This window comes from Molossus molossus, unplaced genomic scaffold (genome assembly GCF_014108415.1).
Source record: "Molossus molossus isolate mMolMol1 unplaced genomic scaffold, mMolMol1.p scaffold_m16_p_12, whole genome shotgun sequence".
NCBI classification, from domain to species: Eukaryota; Metazoa; Chordata; class Mammalia; order Chiroptera; family Molossidae; genus Molossus; species Molossus molossus.
Genome location: NW_023425347.1, coordinates 94,328,854 through 94,345,922, shown reverse-complemented (window position 1 = coordinate 94,345,922; position 17,069 = coordinate 94,328,854). Strand labels below are relative to the sequence as shown.

Genomic DNA, 17,069 nt, shown 5'->3' with positions numbered 1-17,069 from the left:
GTCAGGTCACATCCAATCTGCTGGACTCCAGAGTCTAGTGCTCTGGCAGGGGCAGGATCTTCTCTGTGCTTCCTACATGGTCATTCTTGGTCTCTGGAACCCCCTCCCCTCCCAAAAATAATAATAGAAAGCCCTCCTCTTTCCTGAGCATCTCATTTAATCCTCTCCATTCTCTTGGAGGGGTATTACTGTCCCCGCTGTACAGCTGAGGAAACAAAGCCTTAGAGAGAAGCAAAGCCACAGAGCTTACAGGAGGAAGAACTAGGACTTGCATCCCCATCTCCTGACCCCCCAGTAAGAGGGTTTCTGCTTCATTCTCATAGAATTCCTCCCCATAGCCTGACTAGGCCTGACCCTGTGTCCCTATCCCACCCCTTACATTCACGGCATGATGAACTTCTCCATGTTACCAAACAGCTATTTGCCCACTATGATGATAAAAAGATACTAAGTGAGCTCAAGAAGGCAGCCGCCAGGGCCACACTGCGGTCAGCAGACACAGAGCACCTTACTTGGGGCTTAGGGACTGTATAGGGTGGCCCCACCTCCCTGCCAAAGCATGGAGCTGTCCCCCTGATCCTGGGAGGCCCAACAGGCAGACCCTGCCCCTGTCAGACCTGACAGTGGAATGACCCCCACCCTCCCCCAAGAGCTGGCCACCTAGTAGGTACTCATTCTACATGTTGAGCAGCTTGCCATACGAACCAGGGTGTCCTACAAACCTGTAGGTCACTGCCTCTGTGGGCAATGTGCCCTCCTGTCCTGGAGGCAGCTGAGGCTTAACCCTCTCCCCACTATGCTCCTGATCTGCTGGGTTCCCCACCACTGACAGCTCATGCTGGTGACAGGGCTGCAGGGCAGATTCACTCCCTCCCCAGTAGCCCCAGAAGGCTATGTTCCCAAGGGTCATTCACTTGGGTCATGAGCATGGGTTGCCCACTGGAACATTGCAGGGCTTACAATGCTGCGGTGAATGAAAAAAATCATCACCATGCAGAGCTGGAAGCCGTCAGGGGGCACTGTCGGAGCCAGAAGGCAGGCCACCAGGGTCCCAGCTGCCCCTGGGGAGACTGCCCTTCCAGGCCCCAAAGCCCCCTCTCCATGATGAGGATGACTGCAGAGCCAGCAAGTCGGTGGCAAAGGCGGGTGTGGCGTGGGAAATAGGGTTCTTGCAGGACTGTCACTGGGTTTCTGGCCATCTGTGCAGCTGGAGCAGCAAACTCTGGATGTGAGCACTCCCGTCTCACGTGTTCATCCCAGGGCCAAGATGCTGGGTGTCATGACCCTGGGATGGAGGACGCCCTCTACCTTGTCCTGCCTGCACTGGGAGCCGAGAGTGAGGGGATGAGGTCTAATTCGTTTTTGCTTCTGCAGGGCCTTCCCCCACAGGGCCTGGTTAGGAACCTGTGGATGATGGATGGATGGATGGATGGATGGGTGGATGGATGGATGGATGGATGGACGGACAGAGAAGTTAACAAATGTAGGACATACCTGAATAGACTGATACATGGGTGAGTAGCAGATGGACAGACAGGTGAATAAACTAGACAGGAAAACAATCGGCAAGCCTCTATAAGTGGGTGCACACATGGAGGTAGAGGGGCAGACTGGTGGATGATGGACATGAGGATGGATGGATGGATGGGTGGACGGATGGGTGGGTGGGTGGATGGATGGATGGATGGATGGGTGGGTGGATGGGTGGGTGGATGGATGGATGGATGGATGGGGGAATGGGGGGATGGATGGATGGATGGATGGATGGATGGATGGATGGATGGGTGGGTGGATGGATGAGTAAACAACATGTAAGTGTATTCAGTGACTACTGACTGCATACTGCTCTGCAGTGGGTACTGGATATGCCATGGTGACCACACTGGACTGACGGGTGGCCAGGCTCCAGGTACCAGCCCTATTTTCCTCCATGCTTTGTCCTTTCCCAAGGAGATGTCGAAGGGAATTTTCCACCCTTGATTTGGGGTGAAGGTGATTCTCTGACTGCAGCAGTGCTAACCAGGGTAAGACAGGCCTGCCCTGTTGGAGGGAGGATCTGGCTATTTCTCCAGAGTAACCTTCTGGCTCTTAGCAGAGCTGGCACCCAAGAAGGATTCAGAAACTTCCTTTCTGGGGGAGTTTTAAGACCAGAGATAACTGGCCGGGATGTGGGGTAGTGGTGCTCACAACACAGGCATCTGTACGTGGAGGGTCATATTCAGGCCCAGAGGCCACCTTCACTGGGTCCCACTCCCTGGCAGGGTGAGGTAAACTGGAGCTAAGAACAGAGGGGACCAGGCTGAAGGCCGGCTGCTTGGAAGCAGAGCTGGAGGCTGCAGTGGGAAGGTCTGTGGCATACAGGCCGTGCCACTGTGAGTCTCGGGGTCCTGCCCAGGGACATTCCTTCTCTAGGGTATGGGATAAGATCAGGTCTCAGCTGTGCACCAGAGTTGGCGGGTAGAAGATGCAGGCCAGTCCTTTAGGCCCTGGAAGGGCTGACAAGCCTATGGGCAGTGCCCAAGATAGACAGACACGGCGAATGCTCAGGAGTGTGAGCAGAGGTGTATATAGGGGAGGGCATTTTAGGAGGGCTGGTGTGTGTGCACACATGATCATGTGTGTGAGTGTGGGTGTACAAAGCTGCCAGTGCTGACTTCTCAAGAGGGGGCTCCAAGGGCCAGCTGGCTTTGGGGATCACTCCACCTAGACCCCTGGGGCTCTTGCCAGCTGGGTCAGACAGGCCAGGCCTCAGCCCAGGGGTCAATCTATGGAGACAGAAGGAGTATCATAAGGGAATGTCAGAAAGTATAAAGGTCCCCTTAGCACCCTCTGCCCACCCCCTCACTTTAGCTTGCATTCACCAGTTCTCTGGCTGGTGGGGCAGATGTGAGACAGAAAGATAAGCAAGTTCAGCCTTGGCAGGTCTGGCTCAGTTGGTTGGGAGTCATCCCTTGCATGGAAAGGTCGCTGGTTTGATTCCTGGTCGGGACACATGCCCAGGTTGTGGGCTCGATCCCTGGTAAGGGGTGTACAGGAATCAGCCAATTGATGTTTCGTTCTCACATTGATGTTTTTCTCTATCTCTCCCTCTCCCTTTCTCTGTCTCTTAAAAAAGCAAAACAAAACAAAAAAACTTAAAAAAAAGAGACAAATACTTAAAAAAAAAAAATGAGCAAGTTCACTCATCTTCCTGCTCCTGCCCTTGCTGGCTTTCCACCGGGCAGAGCTGCCAACAGGGCAACTTACTCCCTGACCCCCACCTGGTCCAGTGATGCTTTCTGATCCCCCCAGGCTGGCAGGGCCCCTGTCCTAAGCCTAGCCTGACAGCTTCACAATCAACAAAGGCACTGCGGAGCAAGGGGCTCGCCTCCTGGGCACACAGGTGGACTACATTTCCCAGCCTCCCCCACAGCTCCATGTGACCACGTGACTAGGGGTTGGCCAAAGAAATGTGGACAGAAATGAGGCACACCACCCTAGCCAGGGCCACAGAAACCTCCTGGGTGACCTCTCACTTGCACTCATTGGTCAGCTCACTGCACAGTGATGTCCCAGGGCAAACTGGGAAGCCATGTGTTGAAGGTCTCAGAGCCTGGGTCTCTGAATGAACACATGGAGCGGAGACCCCAAAGCCACCTTCATCTCCACCTGAGGTGAGACATAAGCATGAAAAAACCTCTATAGAGTTAAGCCACTGAGACTTCAGGATTTTCTGGTACAGCAGATGGTATTACAACTACAGGGCGGTGCAAAGGTTTATAGTTGTGAGTATGCAAAACACAGAATTTATTCTTATATGATTATTTATTCATTATTGTCTTATTTTCCATACGAACAAATGTAAGCCTACTTTTGCCCCAACTGGTAATATGGGCTCTTGACTGAAGTCACTTGAGGTCCAGGGCCCAAGTGAGACCCCTGTCTCCCCAGTCACCTTCCCTTTGTACTGCAGAAGGCGGGGAAGGGATAGCAGGGGGTTGGGGTTGGGGAGATGCTTGAGTCCTGGGGCCCTGTCCATGCAGTTCTTCAGTTTCCAGAGCCTAGATGCCCCCAGGGCCAAGGGAGACCAGAGGGCTCAAACCACTGCCCACAGAGCCTTGTGCGCCCACCTCACTGCCATGAGTTCTGCAAGGGAAGTGCTGCAAGGGGCAGAGTCTTCACAGGCCACCATCCTCCCTGACCAATCCTCCGAATGAGAGCAATATTCTTGCCCCAGCCCCAGGCCCTGGGTCCTGTCCCCTGCTCTGGATCACCTGAGGGTCAGGAATAAGGGTCACAGGTGCCCACTCATATCAGCCAGGTGTGTTCTCTGGGGGGCTGGGGAGCAGGCCAGCTGCCACCTGGTCCTGGTGCCACAGCTGCTCTGCCAGGCCATTGAGCACATGGGCAATGTCGGCCAGCCCAGCCCGCCCATCCAGTGTCCGCCCATCTGCCAGCCGCCGCCCTGGCACACTCTTTACCCGCAGGAGGGGCAGTTCCCAGGCCTGCCGGAAGGCTGCGAGGTCTCGCGCAGGCACGTCTGTGTGCATGTACTGGTCAAATCTGGAGGAGGGTGAAGGAGCCTGGTCGGGTGCCTCAGCTAATCCCCCATCGAACCCAGCCTCTCCCTCCTCCCTGGAGCCCCACACCCAGGGTCTGGGGGAGGCCCTGCTGTAGCCTTTAAGATAAAGCCTATGGGGCTAGACCCCATGGCTGGGCAATGGTAGGATCCATGTCTTGCCAAGTGTGGCCTCTGATAGTCCTAGGGGCCACTCAAAGGATACTTGGAGCCAATGACCATCCTGACGACACCAGGGGCCTCGCCTGCTATGCGGGTCAGCTGTCCAGGGAGGTCTTCGAAGGAGGCACGGTCGGTAAAAGAGAAGAGGAGGAGGAAAGCGTCTGTCTTCTCCATGCAAGCCTGGGGACGGAGAGGCTAATTCAAGACCGTAACAACGGGGCCAGAACCCTCCTATCAGCTGCAGGGCCCTAAAAGTCTCAGCACAATCTCTCCTTTCCCTGACTGGGAAACGTGAGGTCCCAGGGCAGAGCTCAGGCTGGGATCTAGTCCCCAGTGCCAGCTCAGAGCTCTCCCAGCCAGGGTGGCACTCCCAGCTCATTCAAGCCCACTTCTGGCTCCTGCAAACCAGACACCTGGACTCAGAGGCCCACCTCAGATAACCAGCACCCCCGGGACCCGCCCAGGGCCACCTGCCTGCTCACCGGCAGCATGTGATCAAATTTCTTGAGCGCAGACTCCCCGCAGTCCCAGAACTCAAAGCGGAACATGACGACACGGTCACTGACCTGCAGCTTGGCCGGCCAAAATACCACGGTGGTCTGGATGCCTGGGGAGGCCGGGGTCAGCCACTTAGCATGGGAAAGGCAGAGGTGGAGAGAGCTCGAAACAGGAAGAATATGTCCCTGCCCTCGAGGGCCCTAGTCTGATGGGGAAGGCATAGTCCCTGACCTGGGAGAATTCTGTCTGATGAGGGAAACCGACCTGCCCTGGAGAAGCCTCCAGTCTACCAGGGAGATACAACTCTAGTCCCAGCCATGACAATAAAGTTTCACTCATATGTGCAAGAGGACCCAAAGGTCCCAGGACACTGGAGGATGTTGCAACATGATGGTCAATCAGCACCCAGTGGAAGGAAACAAGAAAAGATTCGTGTTTCCTGAGCACCTACCTTGTGCCAGCTCAGTGCCAGGCATGTTACCACCACTATCTCTAGCACCAACCTCCCAACAAGCCCATGGGATTGATACTACGATCACTGTTGGACAGAGGAGCCAATGTCGGCTCAGAGAGGTGAAGTGACTTTCCAAGGCTGCAGAGTAAATGGTGGGGCTGGTTCAAATCCCAGATTGTGTGGTCCAGAGACAGCTTTTTCTCCACCCCAAGAAGACCTCCAAGGATGGACTCACCAGTGGTCTCGTGGTGTACCACAGGCACCTCCAGGCCAGCTAGCTTGGCCACCAGCGCTGTCTTACCCACGCCACTCTTCCCAGACACGAAGATCTTGTAGCTGGCCGTGTCAACAGCCACAGCTGGGGGCAGCACTGGTCGCTCGAGCAGCCCTGGGGCAAGAAGGGAGCAATGTGGCGTCAGGATGTCCCACCCACAGTCTTGCCCCACCAGACCCTGGGTGGGACATCCTCATTGCTAAGGGCTTTTTCAGTGCCAACCATCTGTGGCTCTCTATACTCATTACAAGGCCTGGGACACAAGCAGCGCCCCTGGATGAGAAGCTCTGCTGAGAACACTGCTCTGTGAGCTGGGCCCAGGCCCACTGCAAATAACACCAAATTGTTCCTGGAAGTTTGATGCATGAGATTGTTTTTATTGATAGTATTATCAATGTATTCTAGATTTCTCACATATAAAAGCAAAGTGTTATATAATTCTTTCATCAGTAGAGAAATATCAGCAGAAGTATTTTCAATTACTATAAACTCCTTAGAGTTACTATATCAAGATCTTTATAATTTTTTATTTTACTGATTTTACAGAGAGAAAGGGAGAGAGGAAAGAAAACATCGATGTGAGAGAGAAACATCAACTGGTTGCCTCCTGTATGTGCCCTGACTGGGGATCAAACCCACAGCCTTGGTATGTGCCCTGACCAGGAATCGAATCTACCACCTTTTAGTGTATGGGATGATGCTCCAACCAACTGAGCTATGAATGTTTTAAATTAACTAATTAATTTAATTAAATTTTTTTCTACCTTTATTGCTTTTAGAGAGAGAGGAAGAAAGAGGGAGGGAGATAGAAACATCGATGAGAGAGAACACTGATTGGCCACCTCCTGCATGCCCCAGTGGGATTGGGCCCACAACCTGGGCATGTGCCCTGACTGGGAATCGAACTGGCGACCTCTTGGTGCATGGGTTGATGCTCAACCACTGAGCCACACTGGCTGGGCTGAATGTTTTTAATTTAAAACTTGCAAAAAAGTCTAACATTATGATATTTCTATAGGTATAGGGCCTCAAAGTCCTAAGTTGTGAGTTGCTCCCTAATTCTCTGGTTTTAAGTTCTCTGGGGTTTTGTCTCTCCAGGTCCGAGCTGGACTCTCACAGCGATACCAGGCCTTTCTGCAGGCCTGTCGGCCTGGCCCCGCCTGGAAGAGTTGGCTTCATCCTGGAGACAGCAGGATATGAAAGAGGCTTGTTTCTATTCACCAGTCTTAACAAGTCTGTAAGACGCGCTGTGGAGAAGGTGAAATGGGAGTCTGTTGTGTAAGGTGCCCAGCAGAGGGCCTGGCACCGGCTGAGGGCTCAATCAACAGCCTCTCTGGTGACAGTAGTTCCTGGCAGGGTTTCGCCTGTTTCCATGATCCTGGCTCTGATGGTGGAATTAGCTCTCAGGTAGTTTTGGGGATGGGGTCGTCAGGGATACACCAGGGGGCCAAGGCCCCGGAGTGCAGTGCCATAGGCTCTCTCTGCCCTGCTTCTCTGGTCCCCGCAGGGAGCAACAGGTGACACTGTTCTCCCTAAGGCATGGCAGGTGACAGGCTTGGTGAGAGGGGACTTACCAAACACCCGCCGGCGGTTCTTGCGCAGGATGCAGGCCAAGTACTCCTTGCCCTCGGCGCTTTCGTGCCAGTCGGGGACAATCACTGAGCCGGGGGCGGGTGGTCTGGCCATGGCTGGGCACCCCGCCGGCGTGGGAGATGGCAGAATGCTGAGAGCAGGGGAAGGGAGTGGGTAACTGTCCCGCGCTGGACCTGTGAGCCCCCTTAACCTGCCCTCTGGCTCCCCGCGGAGCCCTAGCTCCCTCCTTGGGGGTGCAGCAGTATAGAGCCCCCCCTTCTTATCCCAATCAGCATTTCCGGAGTCCATGCTCCCTTACACATCCCTGCCTACCTCTTAGTACCCAGGTGTAATTCCAGAGTCCCTTCTAGCCCGCATTTCTCCTTGGGGGGCAGCCATCCCAATATTGCCCCGAGGGCATTTACACAGCTCCCCTCTCTCTCCCTGGTCACCTCCAGGAGAGGTCACACAGCCCTGCTTCTCCTCTACCTCCTCGATACGGACTCCTGGGGCTACCCAGCCCTCACCATCAGCAGTCCCCGCGGGCTACCAGGCCCGGGTGAGACGGTCCCTTTAAAATTCCTTCCCACGCTCCTGCCGCCCGCCGGCCGGCTTCCGCCCGGTGATTGGCTTCGGTGCGCGTCACCAGGCCCCGCCCGGAGCAGGAGGCGCATGTGCCGGGTGTTGTCAGGGAGACGCGGGGGCGGGGCTGGGTTGCCCGGTTCGGGGCGGGGTTGGTCTCTCCGACGTCAGCAGCTACCACCGTGCAGTGACACCTTTGGCAGGGCCTTCCTCTCTGATCATGGGTCCTCTTCATTGCTTGGTCGGAGCCCCAGTTTTTCCTCTGAAACCTAATCAAATCCCCCTTCTCCAGGAGGAGAGGGTCCACTGCCTCTCTGTGCCGGTCCCCTCCTCTATAAAGTGGAGGTGAAATACGATTACCTCCTAGGGTTCTTTACAAGTGCCCTGTCCTCAGCAGTGCTCAGTAAGTATTATTATTATTACTACTACTCTATTAATCCTGCTTGGCAGAACCTCGAGATGAGTTAGACACCTCTGGCTTCACAAACGGGGAAAAAGAAGCTCAGAGAGATCAAGGACCTGCCGCAAATTCTTAAAAAAAAAACAAAAACGAGTCAGAGGGCTCGGCCTGTGTGGCTCAGTGGTTGAGAGTCGACCCATGCACCAAGAGGTCGCCGGTTGGGTTTTAGGTCAGGACACATGCACAAGTTGTGGGCCAGATCCCCAGTGGGGGGCATGCAGCAGGCAGCCAGTCCATGTTCTCTCTCATTGATGTATCTATCTCTCTCTCCCTCTCCCTTCCTCTCTCTCAAAAAAAATAAAAATAAAAAAATCAATAAAGAAAAAAAAATTTTTTAATGAGTCAGAGGCCCACTGGATTGTACCTTCCAGTCATTTATTGATTGATTCACCCCATTCATTCAACACATAATTACTGAGCATCTACTATGTGCTCAGCCTGGTCTAGTTTCTGGGAACACACTGGTGAACAGTGTCAGCTCTCTGCCCTCCTGGAGCTGACATTACGGCACTAAAGCCATGAACATGTCTCCCCTGTTCCAGTGCTGGACACTGGGCCTGTTACCTGAAGGTATGTGCTCAGTAAATGCCTGTTAGCTGGACGGGATGCAGGTGGGTCATTACTGAGAGTTTGTCTACTAAACTTAAGTTTTCCCCGTGTCCTTTTGCAATGCCTTCAGGTCGGGCAAATCACTGCTGTGTAAGGAATAACCTATGAGTTGACCTTTACTGAAGGCCAGCTCAGTGCCAGACATTGGGGGCTTTACAGAGGTTACGTCATTTAATTCTATAACGAAACCTGTGTAGGAAATATTATTCTCCCTCTTTTCTTTCACAGCTGAGGAAGCTCAGAGACTACGTGATTGTCTGGGGCCACGCCACACAGGTGGTCGGTGGAAAACTAGACTCAGAACCCAGGGTTTTTGGACTCGGAAGTATGTGTCTGTTCTGCCAGATCGGGTCTTATGTTTTAAAAACTTTGCCCAGCCACTAGGAAGGCTGTTCCTAGTAAAGCTGGAGGCAGCCAAAGGACCATAAACCCACCATCATGGAGGCCCATGATGTCCAAGAAGGTGGAGGGGACGAGGATGTGTAAGACAGGGCACTGCCCTCAGCTTGCTTCCACTGCAGCTAGGCAGAGATACAACAAATTCATAACCACTCCTACAGCCTTCTGTGCTTGCAACTTGCCCACACTCCCAGGTCACTCCGTTCCCCCTCCTGCAGTCCTTACTGGATCTGCCCGGATGCAGGGTTATTCACAGCTGTGGTCTCTCCATGGACCAAGGTGTCTCAGTGGCAGGGCTCAGATCTGACTTACCTCTGATTCTAGGCTCCATATCCAGCCCTGCCCTGGCTTGCCTCATGGAGGGCACGGGGAGTGTGAGGAAATGAAGCACGTTGGCAGAATGAGCTTGCCAGTTAACCTGGAGGCCAGAGAAGATGCGAGTCCTCTTGGGCCCAGAGAGGGAGGCCAGTGGTCAGAGGAGCTGGTGGCCAGTGGATTAGTCTTAGAAATCAGTCTTCACTGTCCTCAGGAGCTCAAAGAGAGGACATTTCAGGGAGCACTAGGAGCCCATTCAAAACATGGATTCTTGGGTTCCGTCCCCCAAATTCTGCTTCAGGGTGTCAGATGGGTCCGAAAGCCTGCACCTGTAAGGAGAGCTCGGGGCAGTCCAGGGGTTAAGCACTGTATCAGTCCGCTTGTGCTGCTGTGACAGATAACCACAGACCACGTGGCTTAAAACAACAGAAGTGTAATTTCTCACACTTCTGGCAACTAGAATTCCAAAATCAAGGTGCCAGCAGGGATGGTCTGGTGAGACCCTTCGTCCCGGCTTGCAGGAGGCGGCCTGCTCACTGTGTCCTCCACATGGCCTTTTCTCTGTGCACACCCTCTTGGTGTCCTTCCTCTTTTCTTTCTTTCTTTTTTTATCCTCACCCGAGGACATTTTTCCTTTTTTTTTTTTTTTTTTGTTCTGGTAGAGTGGGAGGGAGAGACAGGAACAGAGAGAGAGAGAGAGAGAAACATTGATGTGAAAGGGACACATCGAGTGTCTGCCACCCGCATGACCAACCAGGGCCGGGGACAAACTGCAACCGAGGTACGCGCCCTTAGCGGGAACCGAACCCGGGCCTCTCGGGACCGCAGGTCAACGCTCTAACCGCTGAGCCAAACTGGCCAGGGCTCCTTCCTCTTTTCATAAGGACACTGGTGACATTGGATTAGGATCCCACAATTATGACTTCATTTAACCTTAATTATTTCCTTGAAGGCCCTGTCTCCAAATAAGTAATCTTGGGGGTTAGGGCTTTAACATTTAAGTTTGGTGGGGGGCACACAATTCAGTCCATAATAGAGGCCGCAGACCTAATTTAGATAAACTTGGCTGCGGGGGACAGTAAGCCAGACAGCAGTTGGGGCCTGGGAGAGAGGTGGTCAGAATTGCATTTCAGGAAACTTGTGAACCGTCTCGGTCTAGTGAGTTCCCCTCTCCTGTGCCCCTTTGACCACTAAGTTGTATGTCTCCCTAAGCAAGTTGCTTCTCCTCTTAGGGCCTCAGGTAAAGCAGGTGACCATCTACCTAAAGGCCCTTCTAGGGTAGAATCTTCTAATTAATCCACTCTTTTCTTCATGGTTTGGTCACCTTCATGGTTTGATTGAACACCTTCTGGATGAGGCCCCACAAGGTCTTGAGAGGAGGATTTATCAAGGCAGGGACACAGTCACCAGCCTTGAGTAGATGGCCCAGGTGGGCAGACTCGCACACAGGCCTGAGGCTCTGGGTGGCAGGAGCAGGAGCAGGTAGGCTACCCAGGGAGGGCCAGTGGAGGAAGGACACGGTCAGATTTATTTTCATCTCTTGCCTGGACCCTGCAGCGGCTTTTTTTTTTTTTTCTGGTATGTGCCCCTACAGGAACCGAACCTGGGACTCTCTGGTCCACAGGCCGACGCTCCAACCGCTGAGCCAAACTGGCCAAGGCTGCAGCGGCTTCTTTTAGGGTCCCTGCTTGCCCTCTGGGATGCCACACAGGGGCGAGTGATCTTTTTGCAACGTAAATCCAGTACTATCACTCCCATGATTATAACCTTCCAAATAATCACGCTGCCAAATCACACACTCAGATTGAAACCCAAACACCATGCTTTCAAGGCCTTCTGTCACTAGCCCCCGATACTGCTTTCGTTTCAACTGCCACCGTCTTCCCCTGGCCTCTGTCACTTCAGACCTCCGTGTCTGCAACATCTGGAGCTCTCTGCACCACCCCCAGTACCTCACATGGACAGCTGCTTCCCCTACTTGGGTCTCGGGGTGAATGTCGCCTGCACAGAGAGGCCTCCCCCTCCATCTCAAGGCTTTGCCCCAGTGCCCTAGGCTTGCGCTCTCACATCATCCTGTTCTTGATCCTGAAATCTGAAAATGAATTGTCTGTCTCCTTCACCTAGGACATAAGCTCCGTGAGGCTAGAGGCCCCTTTTTGTTGTTCTCTCCCTGAGTTAGGTTCCTACAGCCGCAGTGACGAAGTACCACAGGGTGGGCAGCTTAAAACAACACATGTATTTGGTTCTGGAGGTTAGAAATCGGAGATCCAGGTGTTAGCAGCGCTGATTCCTTCTGGGGGCTGCGAGGGGAGATCTGTCCCAGGCCCGTCTCTCTGGTCTACCTGTGGCCATCTTCTCTGTGCCTTCACATCGCTTTCCCTCTGTATGAGTCTGTGTCCAACTTTCCTCTTGTAAGGACAGCAGTCCTGTTGGTTTAACGCCCACCCTAATGACCTCATTTTACTGTAATCATCTCAGTAAAGGCCCTAATCATGAATATGATCACATTTTGAGGTACTGGAGATTAGGACTTCAACATATGACTTTTTTTGGGGGGGGGCATAATTCAGCCCATGATAATCCCTACTAACTAGAAATATGTCTGACAATAGTAAAAACAGAATAAAAAATATGTGGACTGACAACTGGCTATGGCTACAGCTTGGAGAACGGCCTGAAGAGGGCGAGCCTGGAAGGACCATAAGGAAGCAGGTGAACATTCCAGCCACGAGTGGACAAGGGCACGCATTCGTCCGATGTTCACAAGCACTTCCTGTGCCAGGCCAGGCGCTGGGAGGAAATAGTGAAAGAGATGCTGACCTTGCCCTTGGGTATTCCACACTCTGGTGGGAATAAAATCAAAGAACTAGGCAACTACACTTGGAAGCAGGGCAGTAGGGTAAAGAGGAGGGGCAGATTAAAAATGTCCAGATTCCATTTTTAAATATAGGACTTGGGGTTGGAGCTGCCAAATCATGCCCAGGGAGTTCTTTGGAGGCCACAGTGTGCCAGGCCCGGGCTCAGTGGCAAGGTTTGCGCCCTAGGCCTGGACAGCTTCATGGACCACTCCCCTGCTTAAAACCCCTGATGGCTTCCCACTGCTCCTAGAGTACTGTCTGTGTGTCTCAGTGCCCCAGGGCTCAGTCCATGCTCGGGGCACGCACACCGAGAATGAATACTCCCCAGGTTGGCCCTAGGCTCTCCTGGTCTTCCTATGAGTGGGTGGCAGGCCAGGACGCTAGGCTGCGGGGCAGGAGCTCCCTTCTTCCTCCCAGGCTTCTGTCTGGTTAGGCCTGGCCCTCAGCCCTCCTTCTCTTCCCTGCAGGGGGTTAGCAGACAAGCTCCCTGGTGGGGGCATGGCACACTCTACCAGCCTTAGACATTTACTTAAGACATTAGCTTAGCTTTGTGCATGCTGACAGGGCCTGGGCCCAGAGCCCAGCCCCGTGGGGAAAACACTGGCTTTCCCACAGGTGGGGGCTGGGGCAGAGAGGGCAGGCAGGCGATGGTGCTCAGCAGCACGCAGATGCTAGAGAAGGCGTCCTACCCAGGCTTTACCAGTAGAGGTGGGGGGAAATGGGCATTTTTCTCCTCCAGTACATTCAGTGTCCTCAAGGCTGTCTCTGGCAGAGCACCCAAGACTCCAAGCCTTTCACAGGGTGCCCCCAGGTGGTTTTTTTGGGAATCACACCCATTTGATAGACGAACAATTACTGCTGGTTCCAGCTAACTTGCTAACTTGTGAGGCTGGCAGCGTCACTGCTATTTTAGTGATAAAACTGAGACTCAGAGGGGTGGTCAAAGTAACAGGACCAGCTTTTGAACAGGATGCTCCGCTCTGCCTGGGGGAGGTGAGAAGGCACAGAAGAGCAAAGGTAAACCCTAGTCAAGTGTGGCAGCACTGGGAGCAGGCCAGCCTGTAGGATGTGTCGAGGGGGTGCCCCGTCCTGCCTGCATCTACACGTGCTCAGAGCTGGGTCTTCCCCAGGTTTCCTGGATTAGGGTGACGTGAGGCAGAGTCTCGGGCTACAGAGCTAGCTCAGGGTATTGACGTGTGCAAGGCTTGGTCTCCCGTCTGAGTCCGATTCCTGCACCGCCGACCCACAGAGCCTGCTGGAGAAGAGCTGCAAAGATCCATGGACAGTCTGGAGCTCCTCTTTCCCCAGCTGGTCCTGTAACTTAGACCTAAATGTATGGGAGTGACCAGAGAGTGCTGTGCTAGGCCTGCAAGGCCTTGGGTGAGCCATGGATCTTTTGAGCTGTATTCTTAACATTAAAGCTTCTACCCAAATCAGCAAGTTCCCACTTCTCTGCTCCCACACACCCTCTGACCTGGGGCCGATCACGTTCTGATCTTCAGAACAGGAACATGCTCATCAGTGGTTAGGAGCATGGCCCGCGGCATGGAAAGACTGTTAGGATGCTGTCAGGAGCCTTACAGGACTGACTTGCCCTGAAGGCTTGGCCTGTGGGGTCTTCCCAGGCACCTATCACCACCACCTTTACAACACCCCACAGACTGCCTGCCGATCCAGGCAATGCTTGAATTCCTCCAGGGATGCCAAACTGGTTCCACCTGTTACATAGAGCCGATTGGAACCAAGGTCTTCTCCACGACCCGGAAGCTCTTCCCTAGAGCTTTTGCCCACTTGACACTGTACAGCCCAATCCTTCCTCAAGGACGACTGTGGAAGCATTCAAAACAATCATTTGCCCTCATCACCGCCAACTCGGTAGCTGTCCGCACCTGGTGCTGGACCCTCTGCACCCAAGGCCCTTGCTCACATCACACTAGTTTGCTGTGTGCCTCAGAGTACGGTAAACAGCAGAGACAGCATCAGACCACATTGTTAGAAATCAAAGTTTCATCTGCTGCTTGGGACAAGAGTTGCAGGCCTACAGAACCCGAGCCTGAGAAAAGGTTCATGTTATGTATGTACTGAATTTTTTTTTTTTTTTGGTACGTGCCCCTAGCGGGAACCAAACCTGGGACTCTCTGGTCCGCAGGCCGCCGCTCCAACCGCTGAGCCAAACCGGCCAGGGCTGTACTGAAATTTTTTAATGTGCTTGGCACAAAAACTCAGGGGTATAAGCAACTGGCACATACTCAGCAAATGGCTTCAGGGCTGTAGCCCCAGCTCTTATGGTGCCTGGCTGCTCCCAGGCCCCCACACAGGTGGGCAGACTCATGTCATCAGCCCCTAAATGATCCTTCCAGACTGGGAACCAACTAAATGAGCCTTTGAATCCAGGCAGAAGAATGTGCCAGAGGCCAAATTTGACTGGCAAGCCAAAGAATCAAATCTAAAAGGGAGATTAAACAACAGAGACAATTCTGACCTGATTTATGGCAGCAGCTGCTACTTACTGCTCTAGAGAAGCAAAAGCCTCTGAGGTTCTCATGACATGTAAGCGATGACCAGACAACTGCAGACACATAATCCCTAGCATGGGCATGCTAACAGTGTACACAGAGCCCAGCCCTTTCCTTCAAGATCCTGTCTTCTTCGAGGGCTAATTATAAGTAAGGGCTACCATTTTTTGAGCAGCTACTATGTGCAAGGCCCTGGGCTAGTGCTTTTCACATCCGACTTCAATATTCATGATCCTGTAAAATAGAAACTATATTCATGGATGAGGAAACTTGCATCGAAGGTTGAGTCGTAAGTAGGGGAAGGCAGGGATTAGGGCCCAGGCCTCTAGGGCTTCAGGCCTGTGTTCCCAGATGCCTCTTGCTGTTTCAGAACCCTGGAGCCTTGTACCCTCATCTTCGCTTAGACCAGCGATGGCGTAGATGTCCACCTGGCCCCGGGTCTCTGCTCCAAGTGCATCACCTCTCTCAGGTCTCCACTGCACGGTGGTACTGAGGCTCTGAAACACAGTCCTTCCAGCATGCTGGGGAGAGCTGCTTTAGTAGTAAATGATGTTGTCCTCAGGGAACATTACCTCTCCACCTCTACCCCAAAACATAACCCTCCCAAAGCAGAAATATTTTTCCAAATACTTTGCTTCCAACATTAATTTCTAACCTCAACTGCTTTCCATCACAGCTTTCTTTGTTTCTTTTATACCAATAAAACAATTAAGACAATTCTGTCCATTTTGTTTTATTTGTTAAATTGCTAAAAAGTCATCAGGGGAAAACAACAAAAAATGAAATTGACAGAGATTTAAATATCAGTGAAATCAAATCCACTTTTCACTCCTACTCCATTATGTGCCTAAAATGATCACCTCAGGGTAAGCCACTGGGGACCCCTGAGTTGTATGGGAAACATCACTCAGCACCAGCTTCGCCAGGGCACACCGGGTGTGCACTGACATAAACCCTGGTTGGTGGGAGGAGAGCTGAGCAGGGAGAGAGCGTACAGATGGAGGCAAAGCCTCAGGATTGTTCTCATTTGACAATGACCATGGTGAGGGAGCCACTTACTGGTGACCATGCAGAACATGCCTTCTGCAGTTCGTGGGGAGGCTGCACAAGACCCAGGTCTCAAAATTCAGCTTCCTTGCCCCTGGATGTGTTCAGATTCTCCCCCACTGACTTGTGCGCTGGCAGAGACCACAGATAATGCAAAGCAGAGCACATCACCATGCCAGGATCACCACAAGGACAAGGACAGACAGACAACCCAACCAGGAATATTACTTTCAAGGGGGAGGAATGTAGCAAAGCAGAAAGAAACCCAGAAAGAGAAAGCGAAGGGAAGGGAAGCAACCCTTTGTTCGCATCAGCTGGTGGCTTTCTGTCCTCCAAAGTCAAGATTTCTTAAGTTGGTTTTCTTCTTCCTCCTCTTCGTTTCTTTATTTTAAAGAGTTCCAACACAGTTCCCAGGATAGTTCATGGTTTCAGTTCTTGATACAAAACTCAAACATTAAAATCAAATCAATCGTAGAGGGCTGAGAGGAGAGTAAGCCCAGTATGGCCGTACAACTAAAGTTAAGCTTGTTTCGACACCTAATTTGTGCTCCCAAAATGTGGGGTGGGTGGGGGTTGTGGAGCCCACCACCCACGTCTAGAATAACAGTGAAAATGTGAACAAAAACACAGAACCCTCTCTGCCGCCCAGACTGCCCAAGGAGAGAACAGGAAGCTCTGTCCAAGAGGGTAAGAAGAGACTGAAACTTCCACTTGAGGTCAACAGGTGGCGGGGAGTCAATATGACACAGGGCTCTCAAAGGCACA

At 52.7% G+C, this 17,069-nt stretch overlaps 1 protein-coding gene across 2 annotated transcripts; it reads right to left on the bottom strand.

The window, feature by feature from the left end:
- Positions 1 to 3,850: 3,850 nt before the first annotated feature.
- On the bottom strand, positions 3,851 to 8,116 carry CPLANE2 (ciliogenesis and planar polarity effector 2). Of its 2 annotated transcripts, none has more exons than XM_036256687.1 (6): positions 7,852 to 8,116; positions 7,521 to 7,669; positions 5,908 to 6,060; positions 5,203 to 5,327; positions 4,764 to 4,900; positions 3,851 to 4,542 (listed from the first exon to the last, which is right to left on the bottom strand). In XM_036256687.1, exons 2-6 carry the CDS (start codon positions 7,630 to 7,632, stop codon positions 4,293 to 4,295), a joined length of 777 nt encoding a protein of 258 aa, XP_036112580.1. In that variant the 5' UTR covers positions 7,633 to 7,669; positions 7,852 to 8,116; the 3' UTR covers positions 3,851 to 4,292. The 2 variants fall into 2 exon arrangements, with proteins under 2 accessions (XP_036112580.1, XP_036112579.1); XM_036256686.1 differs by having other exon boundaries at positions 8,046 to 8,116.
- Between the last annotated feature and the right edge of the window lie 8,953 nt (positions 8,117 to 17,069).